We start from the raw sequence: 23,520 nt of genomic DNA on the forward strand, positions 1-23,520 counted from the left end.
GTTTCGCATAGGGCCTCACAATGCTTAAGTCTGGCCCTGCTATTTAGTGTTTATAAAATATTTATTTGTAAAATGTTTTACATGTTTTGGATGTTCCTTCAGAGTTGTAGATAGTTTACTTTTTAGTCCAAACCTCCCGCAGGACGAAAGGCGATGGGAGCGGGGAGGGTTTGACAGTCCAGCGCGCAGCCATCCGTAGCGACGTGTGAATACCCACGTCTTCTCCCCCCCCCCCTCCTTTTCTTGTTATTTCGCGGGGTGACTCCGCAGAAATAAGCGAGTGATCTTTCCTTTATTTGTAGTTTAAACTGTTGAGGGAAGAAGAGAATTATATATAGGCTATAGATAGGATAAGATATTTATAAGGTCAAGCATGTATCCCGATCACTAAGAAGCAAGACGGCTGGAAACAGCTCTGTTTCGCCTCTGTTCTTGTTTCTTTGTGTTTTTTTTTTCTGAATTGGTGTCTCCGAACAGAGGACGCATAGTCTACTATTGGTCTAACCAAGATTAAATCAACGGTTAAAAAGCATATTAGTTTTATGTTCTTGTTTGATCTGTAAAAAAAAAATAGATTCTTTTAATAAGCTTTAATGCTTAGTTAGATTTTGTAAATAATTTCATCCGATGAGGATTTACAAATAGAGACGTGTTGATCAAGACATATGAATTATACCATGTGTTTATCAAAATGTCCTTAAAGTAAAATTAAGGCTACTATATAGGCCTAACCCAGTGATGCCCAAAGTACGGCCCGCGGGCCAGATCCGGCCCGCGACGTGGTTTTATCCGACCCGCCGAATCGTCAGAACAAAAGTGTAGAAAAATCTCCCAACCCACACACACGCCGTTTATGTGTTTATGAAAGGTGACTATGAATGAGAATCTACCAGGAAAAGTGAACGGATCTTTACAAGTTGTGGCACAGGATTATAAGCCAGCATAATTGTTTTCTTAAGTAACTAAGGCTGTTTAAAAAAAAACAGTAACATAATAAAAACGGCATTACAAACCAAATACGACTGCATACTTGGTTTGAGCCGCGAATAAAAATATTGTTAAACTACTCCCATAAATTGGAGGATCGATGGCAATATTTACCAAAATGAGTCGTTGTTAAAGCTAGCGACAATGTTGCTCACATTTTAAGCAGAGAAATAATGCAATTTTCCGACGAGTAAAAAAATAAACATCCAATCTCCCATTAATTAATGTAAGTACTAGATCCAGAGTTTGTAATAACATTGTTTCAGGTCAATTTCTGTTCGTATTTGTACCGTTTCGATCATGTGGCCCGCGACACGAGTGTCGAAATTAAAATGGCCCGCAGGTCGAATTAGGTTGGGCATCACTGGCCTAACCTATTCCCGATGTGACTGTTATGGAGTGTGTGTGTGTGTAAGAAGAAGTGATTAGCTGGTTGCTATGCAGTTGGAATGATCCAAGATAAGTGGCACTGTCGTAAGCCGTCTCGAGTAGGCCAGACGACTCTAGAGTGTTTTTTTTTGGAGTGAGTTAGATCTTGTTCGAAAAACTTAGATCTTGTTCGAAAAACTTAGATCTTGTTCGAAAAACTTAGATCTTGTTCGAAAAACCATTTTTATATTATTACTAATTCTACTACATTTATTTTATTTAATCTTAAAGTAAATTTGTCTCTATTTTAGTAAAAGTTATATATAGTATTTTTCACAAAGAAGTGATTCAAGTTTTACAAGTTAAAATATAATACGTCTACACCGGTTTAGTTGTCTACCAGCAGTTTTGGTGCTACAAGCCAGCGACAACAGTGACGATCTATCTATGTATCTATTACAGGTCAGGTAAACTTCCTGCTAACAATCCCATCAAGTGGAGGGGCGACTCAGCGGTCAATGACTGTGTCCCAGGGGGCTGGTACGACGCCGGAGATCATGTCAAGTTCGGGCTCCCTCTGGCCTCTTCAACTACACTTCTGCTCTGGGGATTTGTCAGGTAGTCTCAGCAGTCAGCTTCGTCATTTCTCTCCCTTATTTGTAAAAATAAAAATATATATATAATGACAATGATTATAACAAAAATGATAACAAAATGTAAAAAATAATAATAATTAATTAATAAACAACAAAATTCATATAGGCTCAATCCACATTTATGGACTTATAGTTTCAACGTTTTATGTCAAATTTTCAATACTTTATTTGTTTTTAGATATGTATATTCAAACTATTCAAAACATTTTTTTCTGAAAAAAAAAAAGATATATAATTCAATGATTAACAATAATATTACAGGATCAGATGGCTACAACATTATAGATATTACGAATAATTGCTTCATTCAATTTCATCATAATCGTAAAGAATGACAGGGGTATTCCCCAGCAAGACCGGCCTTAGATAAATGGATGCCCTGGGCTAAGTGAATTTGGTGGCCCCAAAGAAAATAAAACACTTAACATCGAAAAAATATAATTACGCAATTTATTTAAAATCTAGTGTACCAACGAATTTGGTCACAAGTCTCGCTATTTCTTCTCTAAAAAAAATTGCTTAGAGTTATGTGCGAGGCTCCCACCTATTGGAGGCCCTAGGTGGCAGTCTAGTTTGCCAATGACTAAGGCCGGCCCTGTCCCCAGGGCCATTGAACATCACAATTCACACACCATTGTGAATGATAGCTAACCTCTGTACACACAGACTTGAGGTTGATAGCTAGTTTTCCATACAATTTGATTTCCCCTCCCCCCCCCCATAAAGTATGCTATCTTCTGTGCCATAGAGCTGGATATCTTGCCTGCCATTGAGGAAGATTGCTTGTTTGCCATAGAGTTGGATATCTTGCCTGCCATGAAGCAAGATTGCATGTTGGCCATAGAGTTGGATATCTTGCCTGCCATGAAGGAAGATTGCTTGTTTGCCATAGAGTTGGATATCTTGCTAGCCATGAAGGAAGATTGCTTGTTTGCCATATAGCTGGATATCTTGCTTGACATGAAGGAAGATTGCTTGTTTGCCATAGAGCTGGGTATCTTGCTTGCCATGAAGGAAGATCGCTTGTTTGCCATAGAGCTGGATATCTTGCTTGCCATTAAGGAATAGCGTTTGTTTGCCATAGAGCTGGATATCTTGCTTGCCATTAAGGAATATCGCTTGTTTGCCATAGAGCTGGATATCTTGCTTGCCATTAAGGAATAGCGCTTGTTTGCCATAGAGCTGGATATCTTGCTTGCCATAAAGGAATATCGTTTGTTTGCCATAGAGCTGGATATCTTGCTTGCCATTAAGGAATAGCGCTTGTTTGCCATAGAGCTGGATATCTTGCTTGCCATTAAGGAATATCGCTTGTTTGCCATAGAGCTGGATATCTTGCTTGCCATGAAGGAAGATCGCTTGTTTGCCATATCTGACTCGTCATTGACCATTGTGTTTGATGATTTAAGCAACAAAGTGATCTATTGTTCATTAAAACTAAATTTCTTTTTAGAGATGATATATCTGTTCATACTGATTTTTATAGCAAATGGTTACTGTGTTTGTCAGTTTCAAGGATGGCTACGTAAAAGCCGGACAACTGGACGCCATGTACGACATGATCAAGTGGCCCCTGGACTACTACTTGAGAGGCTGGAATCCTCAGACCAAGCAGCTCATCGCCCAGGTCGGTGACGGGAATGTGGATCACAAGTTCTGGGGGCGGCCTGAGGACATGACGATGGCCAGGCCTTGTCAGTGGATCAGTGCGACTAACAAGGTAAAATCTTCTGAAATGGATCTAGTGTTTCAGAAAGCAATATTTTTTTGGCTAAATCAATAGATAATCATTCGCTATTGAATGTTTCTTTTACGCCCAGAACCAAACTTAAAACGAAAATCTTGAATCATTCATAATTTTAATTATTTTATTTCTTTAAAACCACCCCTCGATCCAGCTGCTGCCAGCTACTTCCTGTATGCCCGTGATGGCAAAATGGCCCCTGCACTGACCTGTATAGCGTTTCTGGTGGGACGCTCTTTTACACCGTCCTCCTTAAAGCTAACAGAAAATGATCGCCTTTGGCTTGCATCCCCCATACAAGATAAGTGTCTGACCCAGCGCAGCTGTCAAATGAACATTGTAATATAAAATGTAAGCTCTGACTCTCTTTTGTCCAAACCACTAAGTTTTTCTGACTTCGGAACAGACAAGTTCATTCGATTCTTACCGCAACTTTGTCAAATTCCTAGCTTCTCACAGTTGGACATTTTGGTTCAACTGAGCAGAGTTAGGCTGAAACGGCTTTCATTTTTTCAAGGGAGCTAATAAAATCTAAACTTTACATCCTCATTATAATAATTGCTTTCCCTTGATCGGTCGCCTTTATTTTGCCAAATAAGAGTTTTCGTCTAAAAAAAAACCCAAAAACAAAACACGTTTCCCTATGAGTACATATGAGTACTAAAATAAAAAAGAGATGTTTATAATAATCTATATAAGGGGAAAAACTTACAACGGTAAAATTCACTTAGGTCTACAAAGTTCTGAGGTTAGTAGCTCAAACTCGTACGAAATAATAAATTAAAAATAGTTTTGTTTTTACATTCGTTATAAATTCCATCTTATATCTGTTAATGGACCTCATTCACCAATCGTAAACAAAACAACATTTTGGCCTCGTGGTTCTCTATATTTTCTATACAAATTACGCAATCCATAAAGGCTGTCACGTGATACGTAATTTTCATTGGTTTATCAATATTGTCACGTGGCTAAATGTTGATGTTGATTATGAACTCCTCCACCAGGGAAGTGACATAGCCGGGGAGACTGCCGCCTCGTTGGCACTGGGGGCCATAGCCTTCAAGGAGAAAGATCCACAGTACAGCGCCCAGCTACTCACAGCTGCAGAGAGCCTCTATGCATTTGCTAAGGCCAACAGGTTTGTGGTGATTTGTTAGTTCATTCAGTTACAAGATAGCTGCCTTGCGGTATGCTGGACTGTCGTTCGGTAGTCTCAATGGTCTATCTGCCATCTCCCGTCGACTTGCGGAGGCTTGGACAAGGATATAGATTATCTTCAACTCTGAAGGAACATCCGAAACATGCAAAACATTTTACAAAAAGCATTTAGGCTTGGGGGTTATTAAGGCTTTAGATGTGGTCTGTCAGTTAAAGTTAGAGTCCTTTCACTAGCAGTTGTCGTTTGTTAGACACCTTATTTATATAGGTTAGTTATTTTAGTTATTTAGCGACGCACCATAGTAGACGCATATTGAACGGGACTAGTGACGTTTGGGATATGTTGGGTTAGAGACCGGAAAATCAGTTAGCGATAGAACACTCCAGGGTAACGACGTGTTTAGTGACAGAGACTTCTACTGTGGCCTTTTATCATAATAAATATATATTAACTTGTTCATCATCGTTGACTACATCTCTTCACCTGTTACAATCGATGTGCCAGTTCTTGTTTGTGTTGTTGGTCAACTACACGTAATACACCCGAACAATTACACCCAAACGATTGCAGAGTAATTGGTTGACTTCAAGACAGCCTGAACTAGCAACATCACAGTGGCGACCCCCGACGCCCGAAGCCCGAACCTCGAAGCCCGACGAACATCGAACCGGACCTCGAAGCAGAACGTTTACTCAGGTGAGGGTCGTGCACTCGAAGTTATAAGATTTCATCGGAGTACGGCTGAACACAGCAGCATCGCAGAGTGACTTTGTTCTGGATCTACATACAGTCGTCGCCTGTTTGATCGCACGTTCAACGAGCCGTTAACTCAGGGTGACCTTCGTCAGGACCGTAATCATCGCAACGCCTGATCTTCATATGCTGAACCGACCTACAACCAGAGAAACCGTTCATTCATAACGGGTGAGAGATCGTTAGTGAACCTGTTGGACATATTTTTTCTTCGTCATAGGAGCCACATTGAGTATCAAGTTTTACCTCGCCAGTTCGAGAAGGACAGTTTGCCCGCTGTCAGAAGTATTGTGAGTACTACAAGTTTGGTAGCTAACTAAATCGAAATCGCTCTGTCGTCTTACCCTTGGAGAGATTCTTGTGGAGCAGTTTGCTCATTGAACCGGTTGCTTGCCACGTTTATAACGGTCACTGTGTTTAACCTTTGGAAGGTTAGTGAAGTAATCTTTATCAGTACTGAACATTGATCTATCTAGTATTCGTCGGTCTAGACCATATCTAGACGTGCTGATATTGTTGTGGAAATAGCTACATCCACTTAATTTCGTTGAAAACCGTTAATCGTCTAACGGAACGTCGTCGGAGGTGACCTTGGTTTCACCTAGTCTACATTGGACAGTTTGGTCTAGTGAAGCAGAGTACAACAGCAAACTTCGTCGTACTACCAGAGTAGCAGCAGAAGCAGTGAACTATTTTAGAGAACCGTTATTCGTCAGCCCAGATCAAGTCATCGTCGAGAAAGCCGTTATTCGTCAGCCCAGATCAAGTCATCGTCAAGAAATTCGTTATTCGTCAGTCGTCCAGATCAAGTTGCCGTCAAGAGACTGTTATTTGTCAGTAGTCATCTACACAAGTCAAGTCATCGCCAGAAGAACCGTTAACCTATTCGTCAGTAACTGTGTACACAAAGTCGTCGGAACTACACATACGGTCATCAACAGTCGTCGAAGAAACTGGAACATTTTGCTGTGGCATATCAGGACATCTGTGGCATTACGTGGGATACTGGTAGCACCGGAGAACAGAGTCAGAACTGGAAGAGAGGCAGTGGAATTTGTTGTGATCTAACATATTCGGGAGTCCGAACAAAGGGATCTTTCTTATCAAAAGCTAAGTGCCATTTTTCTTATTAGTATATGTTTAGATTGCCCTTAGAAATAGATTTTGTCTAAATTTGGTACGTTAGCCTGAGTAAAATCAGGTGGTGCGCCTTAAAACCCGTCGGGGTAGAAGACGTAATTTAGATGAAAAGCTATATTATACGTTTAGGGTTGTAATTTGTTTTGTTTGTGTAAACGTCATATCCGTTGTTGCCTGGTTACTTCGTGACGTTATCATTGTGTGCCATATTGTCACATCCCAACCCATAGTGATAGTCTCATTTAATTATTTCATTTGTTTATATTATTTTAAATTATTTATTTTTATTAATTTAATTAGATCTGTATTTTTTTTTTCACTTAATGATAGAAAGTGCGGGTAGGATTCTTTTACTGTGAATCAGACTAAAATAATTTTAGTTTGAGCGGTTAAAATCAAATATGATTTTGCCATGAGAATAATGCCGAAACTGGCTATGTAGTCAAACACTATCGTCTGGCTAAATTTAGATCTGCAAATTGTTGTACATCTCTTTGGTACAATTTAATCATCTAGACTCTAATTTGAAATATTATTAATTGAAAGATGAATGAAGGTAGTACATTCTAGATATATATATCTTGTTGAAGATATATTTGACATTGTATACACATATTTGTTTCGTATGGTTAAATAGAACCATAATCTAATCTAGATCTAGACTCTAGACAGTCCTTGAATTTACTCTAGACACTTCACTGTGACTTCAGTCATTAGCTATGCGAAATTCCCGGATGTTGACAGTTTTCGACTCGCGGGAAAAGTGGCGACGCCATTTTTCATGTTTATATTTATTAAATTAAGGGTGCTATTGATTTAAACTAAACAATGAAGAACCAGTCAGTATATGAAGCATTTTAGACTAGTTTTTTTATTTGTGAATATTTTTTTTACAATAATTAAAAAAAAAATTAATGAAATTAAAAAAAAAAGTGTTTTTTTTTTATTTGGCCGAACTTTCGTAAAAAGTTCGTCATTTTGTAGATCTAATACGTGCTTCAGGTTGTTTTGTCATTTAAAAAGTTTGTTTATTCTGGAAGATAATTTAAATGGCCGTAAGTTGAGCAAATTTCATTGTAATATGTTGGTATATGCGATTTTTGTCTAAATTCCTGTGAGGCAACAAATCATGACAAATGTGACTTTTTTTTAAAAATGGCGGCAATGGATCAGACCTCGAGGTTTTTCAGTTTTGGCAAATGATTGCATCCAAAAACCATTTTGTCAAATAATATTTTGAATTAGTCATGTTACACGTGCATTTTCTTATTAATTTAATTTATTCTGCTTCCTATATAGCCGGTTATGTCTTTTCTATTAGCATTTTGCTCAAGCATGTTACATGTTAAAAGGTGAAAAAAAAATCAATTTATCATTACGGTCACGTGACAACAATGAACTATTTTTAGCCTTTTTGTCTGTAGTCAAGTGTAAACATTTAGAATCTAGTCTAGAGTCTAGATCTATTTAAGTATTTACATTTCGTAGATGTCTAGAGTCTAGATCTATATGTGAATTTTAGATCTGCTTAGTTAGATCTTGATCTAGATCTAAATGTTTTTGAATCAAATTACTGCACAAACAAAATTGAAAATCTAGATCTAGACTCTATACTAGACTTGACTAGACATTTCTAGATTAACTATTTTACTCTATTGAATTTGATTTGATAGATCATGAATAGATTAGTGACTTACTTAGTCTTGATTAGATCTACACTACTAAAATCTACTTTATCAAAGTTTATCTATATCAATATCATTAGTCTAAGTTAGTCATTATAATTTATATGTTATAATGTTATATCTAATCAGACTAATCTATAATCTATATCTACTAATGATCTAATAATCTAAGTCTAAATCTAATTATCTAATTACTTGATCTAAAATAATCTAATCTAATTCATTGGCTATATTATACTTATAGAATAATATAGATTATAGATCTATTATTTATTTATTTAGACTTTCTAGAATATAGATCTATATTATATATATATAGACTCTAGTTCTATATAATACATACTAGATCTATATAGATCTAGCTAGATGTCTTTAAAAAACTAGATCTATTAGTATTACTATTATTTAATTTAGAACAATTTGTCTATAAAATTTTAAATAATATTACACTAATTACAGTTCTAATACAGACCCAGCCCAGTCTATTTTACTGACTCTTATTTCTATTATATCTACTCTGACTATATTTATATTTTATACTACTCAACTACTGTATTAACTAAATTATGTATTAAAGTAGATCTTATCTAACTACATAAAGAAGGCCTATCTATATCTAGTTAGTTAGAATTCTATACTAGATTGACTAGATGTAGACTACTTTAGATCAGTAGATCTGATTAATTTTTTTTAAGACAGTTTGATTGCTTTATCCTGTAATCTTAATTAATATTCATATTAGAATTAGATATTGGCTCTAATATATCTATATTAGTATGGATGGCTGCCTGGTCGTGCGGTTTGCACGCTGGACTGTCGTTCAGATTTATCGATGGTCCCGGGTTCAAACCCTGCCCGCTTCCATCCCCCATCGTCCTGCGGGAGGTTTGGACTAGGAAGTAATTATCTTCAACTCTGAAGGAACATCCGAAACATGTAAAACATTTTAGTATATATTCCATTCAATATATCTAGATAGATTGATTAGAATTTTTTTATTTTTACATTTTACATTTTTACATATATGTTAATCATTCTGATTGCTATGATTATTATCATACTAATGCTATATGAGTATGATAGAAGTGATGATATAGCAGCACATAATGATCATCGTGTCACCCAGGCCATTGATATATATATATATATATATATATACAGGGCTTTTTTTTTTTTTTTGACAGTACACATTGGTACGGCATACCAGCACCTTTTTTTTGACTATTTAATTCTATGATTAATATAGGCTACTTAAATTTTATATAATTTCTATAGATTGTAATTTAATGTTTATCTAATTACTAGATGGTCTAGAGCTACAATAGAATCAACTTCAATGTTTACCTAATTACTAGATCTACAATACAATCTACTATCAATTATTTCTCAAGAATTATTTTAAGATTTTCCATTGGATTATTCACTTACGCACCTATACTCTTTAACTGATATCATGCCAAGACAAAGAAAAAGAAAGCTTTCATCCTGTACAAATATTGAAGACACTATTTTCTACAAATTTCTTTATGAAAATTTTAATTATTCTGAACTTACACCTGATGACAATAATAAACTATGCCTAAAAGGACATGTCCTCCTAATTTATCTGCAAAATCACTCCTCTCAAACATCCACAGCTGAAAGTGTTGCTTCAATTTTTGGATTCCCATTTAATCCATGTTTGATTTCAAAAGTTCGTTATTTAATTCAATGCACCCTTGGAAAGTATAAAAATAATATAACAAAATATTTGTCTGAAATTCAAAACATTTGCTGTCAAATTTTTTATCAGTTACCTACCACAACTGCTTCTAACCCTGATTTAACTCCAACAAAAGTTATACAGCAAACTGAAATAAATCCTGTTTCATCAAATTTAAGAAGCAATGATGAATTAACCCCTCGCAGAAGACATTTAAAAAGACGACTTTCTTTTGTGTCCCAGGCAAGAAGTGAAGACAAGAATAAATATAGGAAAAAAATATGTTTATTAAAATCTCAAATCAATTCTCAGCCTAACCTTATTAAAAATCTTAGACGGTCTGTTCACCGAAAAAATGAGAGAATTAATAGGTTATTAAAAAAATTGCATGAATATGAAATTGCTTCTGGCAAACAAAGTTTTTTAAAATGTAAAAAATGTATTTTGCAAACAAAAAAACATCAAGAGATATTAAAAAAAATGAAATCATCTTTCAATAAAGAATTGGCTGTGAAGGACGCAATCATAACATCCCTTCAAAGTGATAAACTACATCTTGAAGATGAACTTAAAGAATTAAAAGAAAATAAAGCTAGGTCCCTTAAAAAAAATAAGAAAATGTATGATGTTATGACAAGATTAATGTTTTTTAATTGTATTTTATACCAAGCCCCAACCTCTTCCATCTCCCCTATAGTTAGTAGTTTATCACAGAGATTGGGTGTGCTTCTTGATTGTGTCCCTCACAGAACATCAGTAGACAACTTTGTAAGAGAACTTGGTGTTATTTCAGACCTACAAGCCGCTGAAGTTGCCATGAAAACACCACATCTAACTCTTGGGTTTGATGCCACAACCCAAGAGGGTGTTCTTGTCAATTCAGTACATCTCACCACTCCAACTGATACTTTTGTTATAGCTTTAGATCAGTTGAGTGGTGGGAGGGCTGAGGACTATGAAAAACACTTAATTGAATCTATAAAAAATTTAGCATATGTTTATTCTGATTTCCATAAGATAGAGTTTTCCACTAGTTATAATCAAATTATCAAAAATATTTCCAACACTATGTCAGACCGGGCATCAGTAAATCATGCTTCCATAGTTAAATTAAATGCATTATGGGGTAAAACCTTAAATGAACTTAATTGCCACCTGCACCCACTTGATAGTATTTCAAAAGGCTGCAGGTTGGCACTTAAGTCCCTGCAGACAGAAAGGAGCAGCCTTATTGGGAGTGACTGCATAGCAGGCAACATTGTCTTACAAATAGACAAACTCAGATATCGAGATGGAAAGGGTGACCCCAAAAATTTTATTTCCTTTCTACTAAATGAAAACTTACCCAAGGGCCTTATTCCACGGTATAGGGGAAATCGTTTGCACGTTTTTTTTCATACATGTGGAATATTGGTCCTTCATTATGACCAAATATTATCATTTTTAAAATCCCCTGCCCTTTCCTCTGGATCGCTGATAAGTTGCCTGCACAGTGACCTCAATAGTGAAACTGGGAAGAAACAACTTTTTGTTATGGGTGTGGTAGGGAAACTGTTGACAAGCCCTTGGATGAAAAAATTTTACATTGCGCCTGGTGCGCAAGCTGTTTCTCATCTTGGGGCTGTCACAGTCATTAAAGAAGTTCTAGCCCAAGTAGATCAATGCCTTAGTAATCCCTTTAGTATTTTCACAAGAAACCTAGACTTCTTTGGTGAAATCCTTGATGTTAATGATCCCATACTGGAGGTTCTTTTGCTCTGCCCTCAAGATAAGGAAGTTGAAAACATGATAAAAGCTAGTCTGTCTTCTATTGCAGAAACTATCAATAGGCAGTATAAAAGGTATCTTAGTATGAATGTGTCTGATCTGATGAGCACCCAGACAGAATCTGCTAGGCTACATAACATGGATTCTGAAGAGGTGATTGGCATGTTTAGTGCAGCCAAGAAAAAAGCACCAAATGCAACGATGTGCTACATGTCCTCTAGAATCCGTTCCCTAAAGAACAGAACTGTAGCCTATCTAGATTCTCTGAGTGTCTCAGATATGACTGAAAGGGTGACTTGGGCCATTGGTGTCTCTCGCAGTAGGAGGCAGGCTAATCGAGTGAGGACGTCAGAGGTGACTAAGGAGATTGCTCTGAGGGCGGAGCAAAAAAACCAGGAGACAGAACAGAAAGAAAGAAAGAAAATTGAAAAACTTTTAAGACAAGACAATTACATTGACAAGATTAAGGAACTGATTACTAACGTGACTGAACAGACTTGGATGGATGTGCAGGAATTGTTATCTGGAAATGTTATTGACAGGTTGATCTGTCACTATTGGTACAGTGCAGGCCCTGTATTATATAGTGGCAGGGTAAAGGGACTTAAAAAAGGAATGAAAGATGTATATTTGGTAAAATATTGGCTGGATGATGAGGATGAGAGTAGAGGGGTTGACTATGACATGAGCAAGTATCAGCTTGCCTGTGACATACTGTTCAAAGACTTGACATTACTGTAGAATAGTATTTGTTAACATCAAGGATTTTTCCCTACCCATTGACAAAAATGTTCCAGTTTCACTTCTGTCTGACTAACAGGGATTCTTTATAATTGGGTGGTAAAACAATGCACATAATAATATAACACACTAATAAATCTGTTAGCTAATCATCAGTGACTAATACATTTCACTAAAATAAATACTTTTATAAAATTTTCAAACTGTAAAGTTTATGTCATTAATTTTAAACATATTCTATACTATTATAAAATTAACTAGAGGTAAACATAGTCTTAATCCTTTTATACTATTTTTTTTAAGCTTTGAAATATTTAAAATAAAATAGTACCTTAATAAAAAAAAATATGTAAATAAAACTATCCAATTATGAAGAATGATCATTAAATATTTTATTTTTTTTTTGTTGTTGTTTTCAACAGAAAAGTAAATCCCCTATTTCTGTAAATTTGTAACAAAACATTTGTGTTGGGATTTTTTTTGATAATTTGATTATTATTCATTTTCTTCATGCAACTATAATTTTTAAAATTATAAAACCTACATATTGTTTAAATTTGTTTTCCCATTGCATCATATGTAATACTGCAAAGTTTAAAATTAATAATGCTACCTTATAAGTGTTTCTCTAGTCCTCCCAGTAGATCTGAAATAACACCAGTTGTTGTCTACTTGTACTTCACATTTTTTTTTATTGCGCTTTTTTTTCTAACACACTATTTTGTTTTATATCATCTAATTAAATAATTATCAAATTTAATAAAGCCAATTAACTATTTTTCTTAGCTATTTTTACTATACGTGGTACATCATCACTTTTTATATACTGTTCCATTTTAAAATTGTATTGATGGTTCATAAACAATTAATTTAAATAATGTGTAATGTAAAGCCATAACTTAAAATTAAAATATTTAATAATTTTTATAAATAATAATATTATTAGTTTTATAAAGTTGTCTTCACTTCAAGTTTGTGACTGTAAAGATATGCAAACTTTCCTTTTTATATTCATGTGTACCATTCAATATTAAGTTTTTTCAAACACAAATCATCATATTTCCTATTAACCTTTTATCTCTCAAACATTTAACTATCATAAAAAAACAACACTTTTTTTCCAATCCATTTATCATTAACCCTTCATTAAATTACACATTTAACCCTTCATAAATTCCCACATGTGCCTTATACTTTCATGATGTCCTTCAACTACTTGCATGTCATCAGAGTTCCTTCGGCACCATTTACTTCATCGTCATCCATTACATAATAACTTGCATGTCATCAGAGTCACTACTGCACCAACAAATAAGCCACCATTGACTTCATCATCATTATGTGCTGCTTACTTGCATGATATCTGCTTTGCTACGCTTGTAACAAAAAGAAGCCACCATTTACTTTATCGTCATCCAGTACACACAAACTTGCATGTCATCAGAGTCACTACGGCATCAACAAATAAACCACCATTGACTTCATCATCATTCTATGCTGCTTACTTGCATGATATCTGCTTTTCTATGCTACTAACACACAGAAGCCACCATTCATTTTATCGTCATTCAGTACTGGCTAATTTGCATGTCATCAGAGTCACTACGGCATCAACAAATAAACCACCATTGACTTCATCATCATTCTATGCTGCTTACTTGCATGATATCTGCTTTTCTATGCTACTAACACACAGAAGCCACCATTCATTTTATCGTCATTCAGTACTGACTAATTTGCATGTCATCAGAGTCACTACGGCATCAACAAATAAACCACCATTGACTTCATCATCATTCTATGCTGCTTACTTGCATGATATCTGCTTTTCTATGCTACTAACACACAGAAGCCACCATTCATTTTATCGTCATTCAGTACTGACTAATTTGCATGTCATCAGAGTCACTACGGCATCAACAAATAAACCACCATTGACTTCATCATCATTCTATGCTGCTTACTTGCATGATATCTGCTTTTCTATGCTACTAACACACAGAAGCCACCATTCATTTTATCGTCATTCAGTACTGACTAATTTGCATGTCATCAGAGTCACTACGGCATCAACAAATAAACCACCATTGACTTCATCATCATTCTATGCTGCTTACTTGCATGATATCTGCTTTTCTATGCTACTAACACACAGAAGCCACCATTCATTTTATCGTCATTCAGTACTGACTAATTTGCATGTCGAGTCCCTATGTCATTAACAAATAAACCACCATGGGCTTCATCATCAGTTGGTCGAACTTAATTTCTATGTTATCGCATTCATCATCTACGTTATCGGCACAAATCCAGCAATCGTTTATGCCTTGCCATCTTACCATGCTATACTTAAAAATTAACATCATATTATCAATTTCCAAGAAAAATGTATGTAAGTAATTAATTTTTTTTCTATACAAAATGATTTTAAGTTTTTATTTTTTTTTAAATATACATGAATCTAAAGATAAATTTGTTTATCACATCTAAAGTTTTATCTTTATCTTGGTGTTGTTTTTAGATGTGCTATAAAAATGAGTGAGATGGTATGCTTCATTGATTTCATTGTTAGGCCTAAATTTAATTGCATCAGAATTTTTACATTTCTGAATGGTTAGACTTATTTCAATAATCTAAATATCATTGGAAGGATCTTGACAAGTAACATTTAATATAAAAAAAAATATTATAATGCCATGTTGAAATATAAAAAAAAATTATTTAAATTTTATGAAAATGAATATAATTTTATTCACTTTGATTTATTTTGTTCATTATGTTGGTAACAGTATATATGGTTCTTAGTGGTGTGATAAAGATTAGCAAAGTGTCACGCATTTTCGTTCAATTTTAAGAAAACCTCACTTAGTGTTGAGTGAAAACGCGTTAAAAAAAATTGTAAAAAATTAACCGTTTGGCATATAGCAATATTCTATATATCATTGGAAAGCTCAGGATAAGTGCTTCACTTATCTGTTATCAACATTTTGTTAAAATAGAAAGATAAGAACATTTTATTACAAAAATAAATAATGAGAACCTCATATTGAGTTGGTTAAAATTAAAAAAAAAATATATATATAAATAAACTGTATAAAAAAAATAAATACATTTATTAAGCACACCCTAAGCTTTATTTTGATATATAGATTATAGCAATGTGATAAAAAGTAGCGAAATGGTACACATTTTTGTTCATTTTTTCAGAAAATCTTGTGCCATGGTTTCCCATTGCTTCAATGTTAAGTGAAAACGCGTCAAAATTGTGTGTATTTTTTTATCTATTGGACCCATAATAACATTCTATACCTCATTGGAAAGCTCAGAACAAGATCTTTAATAATTTATTATCCAATTTAAAAAAAAAAAAATTTCAAAAATTTTGTCACATACCTACAGTCATACCGGATTTTAAAATTGATCATAGTTATTCATACTAGATCTAAAAGTCATAGTGCTCTTGATAACTATAGATCTAAATAGTATTATTATACATACTATAATATACTAGATTTAAATTTGTGTGTAATACTGGACCTAATATACAGATTTGAATATAACCATAATAACTCAGACTAGATTTACACATTTACTAAATCTATAGATAGAGACATAACACTTAAAACTGGTATAAAAGTGTGTAAAAACTTTTAAAGTATAGCCATAACCAATATAGGCTAAGTAAAAATATATATAAAATATAAAACACAATGGCTACATCATCATATGTGGACCTTAAGGAGGTTAAGGAAACAGCTATGCAGGATGGAAAGGCCATGGAGTTAAAAGGAAAAGACTTAGCCGCTTATGTACAGCAAGTTGTGAGGGAAGAAATGGAACGTCAAGATAAAATAAGAAGGGAAAAAGAAGAGATAGAAAGACAAGAAGAACATCAAAGACAAGAGATAGAGAGGCAAGAAAGGATCAGAAAGGAAGAATATGAAAAGCAAAAAGAAGACCAAGAAAGGCAGAGAGAGCATGAAGCTAAAATGGAGAAGATGAGATTGGACGCAGCACAAGCCAGAGCCCAAACTGAACAAAGAAATAACACAAATAACTCAAATAATTATACCACTCAAAGAGACAACCCTAATTCACAGACATGGCTAAAGAGAAAGATACAAAGTTTTGATGAACAGAAGGATGACATTGGTGATTTCCTGAAAAGATATGAGGCAAAAATGTCTACATTTAATATGCCTGAAGAAGAATGGTCTGAAATACTGATAGACTTTGTTCATGGTCAAGCTCTAACAATATGCCAAAATCATGACCATCATATTGATGATAGCTATCAGGTTTTAAAAAGAGAGTTATTAAATGCATATGGTCATAATGCTACAACTTTTAGAAAGAAATACTTTGACAATATACCATCATTAGGAATAGAACCCCAAACTACCATTAATATGGAAAAGGATTTTTTCAATAAGTGGGTAAAATTAGAAAAAGTGAATAACTCTTATGAAGGATTAAAAAATTTTATTCTAGTGGACAACTTTGTAAATAAATGTGATCCTCAGTTACAATCTTTTATTAGAGAAAGAAACCCAAAAACTATAGATGAAATAACAGAGATAATGAGAGTATACAAAAATGCCTATCCAAATAAACCATTTTCTGATAGGGATAAGAGCAAAGTAGATTTAATAGGATACACCAAAGAAAATGTTGATAGAAGTAGAAATAGAAACAGATCAAATAGTGGAAATAGAAAATATAGTGAAATAACCTGTTTTAAATGTCAAGGAAAAGGTCATATAGCAGCTAATTGTAGAAGAGGGAATAGTAGGTCTGGAAGTAGAAATAGATACAATGAACAAAATAACAGTAGATATAGGAGTAGAGATAGGAATGACAGGGAAAATTACAGAAATAGGAGTTACAGTAGGGAATACAAAAATAAAGGTACAGATAGGGTATATTTCATGGAAGGAAATAGGAACAATTTTGCAGTGTACCCAGGGTTTGTAGATAGAATTCCAGTGGAATTAATCAGAGATTCAGGTTGTAACACTTTGGCAGTAAAAACTAAATTTGTCAAACCTCATTGGTATAAAGGGTTTACTAAGAAAGTAGAATTAGCAGATGGCACTGTAAGGGAATTTAAAGCTATAAGGGTATACATTGAAACTCCATTTTTCACTGGTTATTGTGATGGCATTGCAATACCAGAAATGAGATATGATATGTTAGTAGGAAACATAAAAGGAGTTAAAGAATGTTCAAGAAAAGAATTAGAAGACTGGCAAAACAAATACAAAAACATAAGACAAAATCATGAAAACATAGAAACACAAAATATAACAAGTATGGTAATAACAAGATCAATGAATAAACAAGATGAGAAACAGGAAAATACAATAAATGTAATAAGTAATGATAAAGAAAAAGAAACCAGTAATGTAATACAAATAGAAAATACAGATGTTAAGGAAAGAGAGATAGAAAATGAAACACAAAATAGTCTTGAAACACAAATATCTCAAAGTGAAAAAGAAACAACACCCACATTTGCATTAGAACAAATGAATGACAATATTATTGGGAAAATTTATTCAAGAATATTAGATAAAAACAATAATAATCCAATGGAGAAATTTTGTATAGAGAATAAAATATTATTTAGACAAACAAGTAATGATAACAAGAAAATAAAACAACTTGTCTTACCACAGAAATATTGGAAAGATGTTTTAATCATGACACATGATAATAATTTAGCAGCACATAGGGGAGTAAAGAAATGTTATAGGAATTTGTCAAAACAAGTATTTTGGCCCAAAATGAAAGCAACAATCAACAAATACATAAAATCATGTGACATATGTCAAAAGAGATCTAACAAAAGCCTAGTGAATAAAGCACCTATTCAAGAAATGGATGAACCTACAGCACCATTTCAGAAAGTATCTATTGATTTAATAGGTCCTTTAATTCAAACTGAAAATAATAACAAATACATTTTAACAGTAATAGACATGTTTAGTAGATATCCAGAGGCAATCCCATTATCAAATACAAGTGCAGAAAATATCATTAATGCCATAACTCAAAAAGTAATTACAAGACATGGTATACCTAAAATTATATTGAGTGATCAGGGATCTCAGTTTAAGTCAGAACAATTTAAGAAATGGACTAAACAATACAATATACAACACATATACTCTTCGGTTTACCACCCGGAGAGTAACGGTTTATGTGAACGATATGGTGGATCATTAAAAAGATCACTAACAAAAATAATTCAGAATAATCAGAACAAGTGGGATCATTACATTAACTATGTACTATTTGCTCATAGAAACAACATCCATGAAGCAACACAATTTTCACCATATGAAATAATACATGGAAGAAAACCCAGAGATGAATTAGATGTTTTTAAAGAAAATCTAATAGGCAATGAGAATAAATTAAATAATGACAGTGAAACAACAATCACAACAGAATTGAAAGAAATATGGACTCAAGCATATAACAACAATAAGAAGTACAAACAAAGTGCTCATGAGAATATAAATAAGAAAAGACAATTGATAACACTAGAAGTAGGAAACAATGTATTAATATTGATAAATGACCTGAAAAATAAAATTGGTAAACAATGGAAAGGTCCATTTAAGGTGATAAAACAAATTAGTGATGTGAATTATCAAATTGAAATAAATGGGAAAATTAAAACATATCACATAAATAATTTGAAACTGTATCATGATAGAGAAGATGAGTTGATACAAAACATTCAGGAGGAAATAGAAAATAAATTTTCAGAAAGAGAAGAATGCTTGATGATAATAACAAATGAAAATCATAATGAAAATGATATTAAGGAAATACCTGTAATAGAAACAAAAGAGAATCAAACTTGGCAAAAGATTAATCTTAATAATTTAACTAAGGAAAAGTCAAAAGATATAACTAAAATAATACAGGAATACAAAGAAATTTTTTCCAGCATACCAGGAAAAACAAATATTATTAAACATGACATTAAAGTAACAGACACAAAACCTATCAAGCTTAAGCCATATAGAATACCGTTACATTTACAAGACAAAGTAAAGAAAGAAATAGACAATTTACTAGAATCAGGTATAATTGAGCCATCAACATCTCCTTATGCTTCACCAATTGTGATAGCCAAAAAGAAGAATGGAGATATAAGGTTATGTATTGATTATAGGAAACTTAACAACATCACAGAATTTGACCCATATCCAATGCCAAATATAGAGGATATTTTACATAAATTAAATGGAGCAAAATTTTTTACTAAATTGGATTTAACTAAAGGTTATTGGCAAATACCTTTAACAGAAAATGCAAAACCTTACACAGCATTTGTAACACCATATGGTATTTTTCAATGGAATTATATGAGTTTTGGATTAGTAAATGCACCTGCCACATTTAATAGAATGATGAACATGATAATTGGAAACAAAGAAAATGTTATTTGCTATTTGGATGACATATGTATTTTTAATAATAGTTGGGAGGAACATTTGGTAGATGTAAAAGAAGTATTCAAAATAATAAAAGAAAGTGGACTTACAATTCAAGCAGAAAAAGTAGAAATAGGATTGGAGGAAATAATTTTCTTAGGACATAAAATAAATAACAACATGATTAGCCCTATTGAAGATAACATAAAGAAAGTACTTAATATTGAAATACCTACAACAAAAAGACAAATTAAAAGCATATTGGGAATAGTAAATTATTACAGAAAGTTTATAAAAAACTTAGCAGAAATAGTGAATCCACTAAATGACTTACTTAAAAAAGGAAAACCTCAAAAAGTAGTTTGTAATGAGGAATGTGTGAAAGCTATTGACAGAATTAAAGATGTTTTTAGTCATGAACTAATATTAAGACTACCTGATAAAGACAAAATATTTTATGTCACAACTGATGCATCTGGTAATGCTATTGGTGGTTGTTTAATGCAGAACTATGATAACTTACATCCTATATTATATGTAAGCAGAAAATTGTCAGAGGCAGAGAAAAAATATAGTGTCATTGAAAGAGAAGCCTTAGCTGTAATATGGGTAATTACTAAGCTAGAGAGCTATTTAATAGGAAGGAAATTCATTTTATTAACTGATCATAAACCTATTCAGTATATACAGCAAAAGAGCATGAAAAACAGTCGTGTTTATAGATGGTTCTTAGCACTACAGGAGTACAAATTTGAAGTGAAAGCTATTAGTGGATCTGTGAATATTGTAGCTGATCTATTGTCTAGAATGACATTGAAATGAAATACTTTTGTAAATAAACTATGATTATATTGAGTATGTAATATATATTAATATATTGACACCATTTATATGTTATGAAAAAGGGAGATAAGTAAATTTGATGTTAAGCATTTAAAAGTAAGTATGGATATATTTTTTTTTGTGTGAATCATTTCATATATCATTGACGAAAGTTAGTTCTATGGAAAAGGGTGAGTATAAAAGAAAAATGGACAAAAGCGTATAAAAGGGTGGTAAGAAAAAATGTATTGAATGTGTAAATAAAGTTTGTAATTGTTTTTTGAAATATTGTATTTTATCAGATTACTGCCAGTGAAGAACATTTGAGATGTGTAGGACATGCCCATAGGATGCCACATTTTCCTCTATGATGAACTGTGTACTAAGGAGGATGATTCTGGAATGTTATGAACTGTTATGAACATTGACATTGAATATGAAGAACTGTCAAGTCAAGATGAAAATGTCAAGATGAAGAAGTCAAGATGAAGATGTCAAGATTTTATGTTTGTTGTCTTCCCCTTAAATTGAAAATGCCCTTGTAAGACTTGACAGTAGTGGAAAAATATTGACATATTTTTTTTTCAAGGGGGGGAGGAATCTGTTAGACACCTTATTTATATAGGTTAGTTATTTTAGTTATTTAGCGACGCACCATAGTAGACGCATATTGAACGGGACTAGTGACGTTTGGGATATGTTGGGTTAGAGACCGGAAAATCAGTTAGCGATAGAACACTCCAGGGTAACGACGTGTTTAGTGACAGAGACTTCTACTGTGGCCTTTTATCATAATAAATATATATTAACTTGTTCATCATCGTTGACTACATCTCTTCACCTGTTACAATCGATGTGCCAGTTCTTGTTTGTGTTGTTGGTCAACTACACGTAATACACCCGAACAATTACACCCAAACGATTGCAGAGTAATTGGTTGACTTCAAGACAGCCTGAACTAGCAACATCACACGTTGCTTCCTATTAAGAGTGCTTCTAAGTGTCATTGTTTGCTGCAATCAAAACAGTAGCAAAGGCCAACATATACATACTACTACTGTATTACATCGTAAGCCTATTTTAAACAGAACTTGTATCCAAACAAAATAGCTTCCCTCGTGATTGTGGTTACAGTTGAGTCAAAGACTCTTAAAACTCTAGGCCTGTGATTCTCAAACTGTGTTCCACGGAACCCTAGAGTTCCATGAGGTCTTAACAGGTGTTCCATGAACTTCTGAAATAATGAACTAGTAGGCCACCACGTGAAGTAATCTCTCTAAGAATATAAGCAGAAAGTGTTCCGCTAAATACTCAGAATGTGCGAAGTGCTCCGTTAAGACAAAAGTTTGGAAAGCACTGCTCTAGGCCCACGAAAGTTTACTATTGTTTCGTCTAGGAGGAACCCAAGCAGGTGCCAATGTGAGAGGTCAAGGCTGCAGGCGATGACGAAGCAGACTCCCAAATATTCCTTCTCTGTACCCAAACAATCCTGCCGGTGTTCACGGTAAATCGGTCCCTTGAGAGTGGATAATAACAGGGTTGTTGGGGGCTCTCTTCCATCCCCGCAAGTGCTATGGACTCCGTCCGTAGGTATACCAACATGGGTTGTTTGTTGCTTCCCTATTGGCCTAATCTTCTCCCCTAACGACCGCTTCCCCCCGGGCACCATGCTGAGGCCGAGAAGCTTTGCTTGAGCCCTTCAAAAAGTGTAATCCTCAAAAAGGAATCTTATCATATAAGTTAGAGACATTACTTCAAAAAAGAAGATAATTACGTCCTACGCATTTCATGTGTCACTCCAGTCATGCATGTTAATCAAAGACAAACTCTGCTAAGTCGCAGGTTTTCCTGGCTGATTCAGGCAACCTATTTCACTAGGGAAGAAGGAGCACTTGTAAGAATTTGTCCAAGCATATGGAATAAGAAATGTGCCTCTATGCGTCTTTCTGGGTATATAATTACATAATATTTCAAGCCAATTAAATTATAATTATATCATAATTTTGCATTAATGCGAGATAATTAATTAACCTCGATCACTTCTACCACATTGTATGACAAACTTTGATTATAAGTGAGATTCATAACAAACATTTGACCTGAGTCATACCTTTAGTAAAATCACTACATTTAGAAAGCCTTCAGGAGAGAAGACTCAAAAGTAAAGTAGCAATTATACATAAAACACTGAACCATAATCTTCAAATACAAAAACGAAATTTAATAAAATACTCTGAAAGACTCAAAAATGAGTACATGTAGACATTTCCATATGCTAGGACACATCTGTACAAAAGCTCCTTCTTCCCTAGTGCTATTAGAGCATGGAATGGGTTGCCTGAGCTAGCCAGGAAAACCAGTCACTCGGCAGAATTTAGGTCATTGGTTAATATACATGACTGAATGCATGACTCGTAGGACGTAATCATCTTCTTTTTTGAAGTAACGTCTGTATTATATAAGATAAGAACTTAGGCTTGATTAACTAAAACATCCCACGTCTTTCTCAATGAGTTGCGTTTTAAAACAGATTTAATGATT

At 33.9% G+C, this 23,520-nt stretch overlaps 1 protein-coding gene and 1 long non-coding RNA gene across 2 annotated transcripts in view; both read left to right on the top strand.

Annotated features, from left to right (window-relative positions):
- LOC106078183 (endoglucanase E-4-like) overlaps positions 1-23,520 on the top strand; it is a 30,745-nt gene that overhangs the window by 2,227 nt on the left and 4,998 nt on the right. The window contains exons 3-5 of the mRNA XM_013238984.2: positions 1,819-1,974; positions 3,522-3,732; positions 4,764-4,897. Of these exons, the coding sequence (XP_013094438.2) occupies positions 1,819-1,974; positions 3,522-3,732; positions 4,764-4,897 (501 nt within the window). The remainder of the gene's footprint in view (positions 1-1,818; positions 1,975-3,521; positions 3,733-4,763; positions 4,898-23,520) is intronic.
- Positions 4,908-21,794, top strand: LOC129928595 (uncharacterized). Its single transcript, XR_008780038.1, has 2 exons — positions 4,908-7,367; positions 21,282-21,794. It is a non-coding gene; the product is annotated as an uncharacterized LOC129928595 (long non-coding RNA).

Source organism: Biomphalaria glabrata, chromosome 10, assembly GCF_947242115.1.
Source record: "Biomphalaria glabrata chromosome 10, xgBioGlab47.1, whole genome shotgun sequence".
Lineage (NCBI taxonomy): Eukaryota > Metazoa > Mollusca > Gastropoda > Planorbidae > Biomphalaria > Biomphalaria glabrata.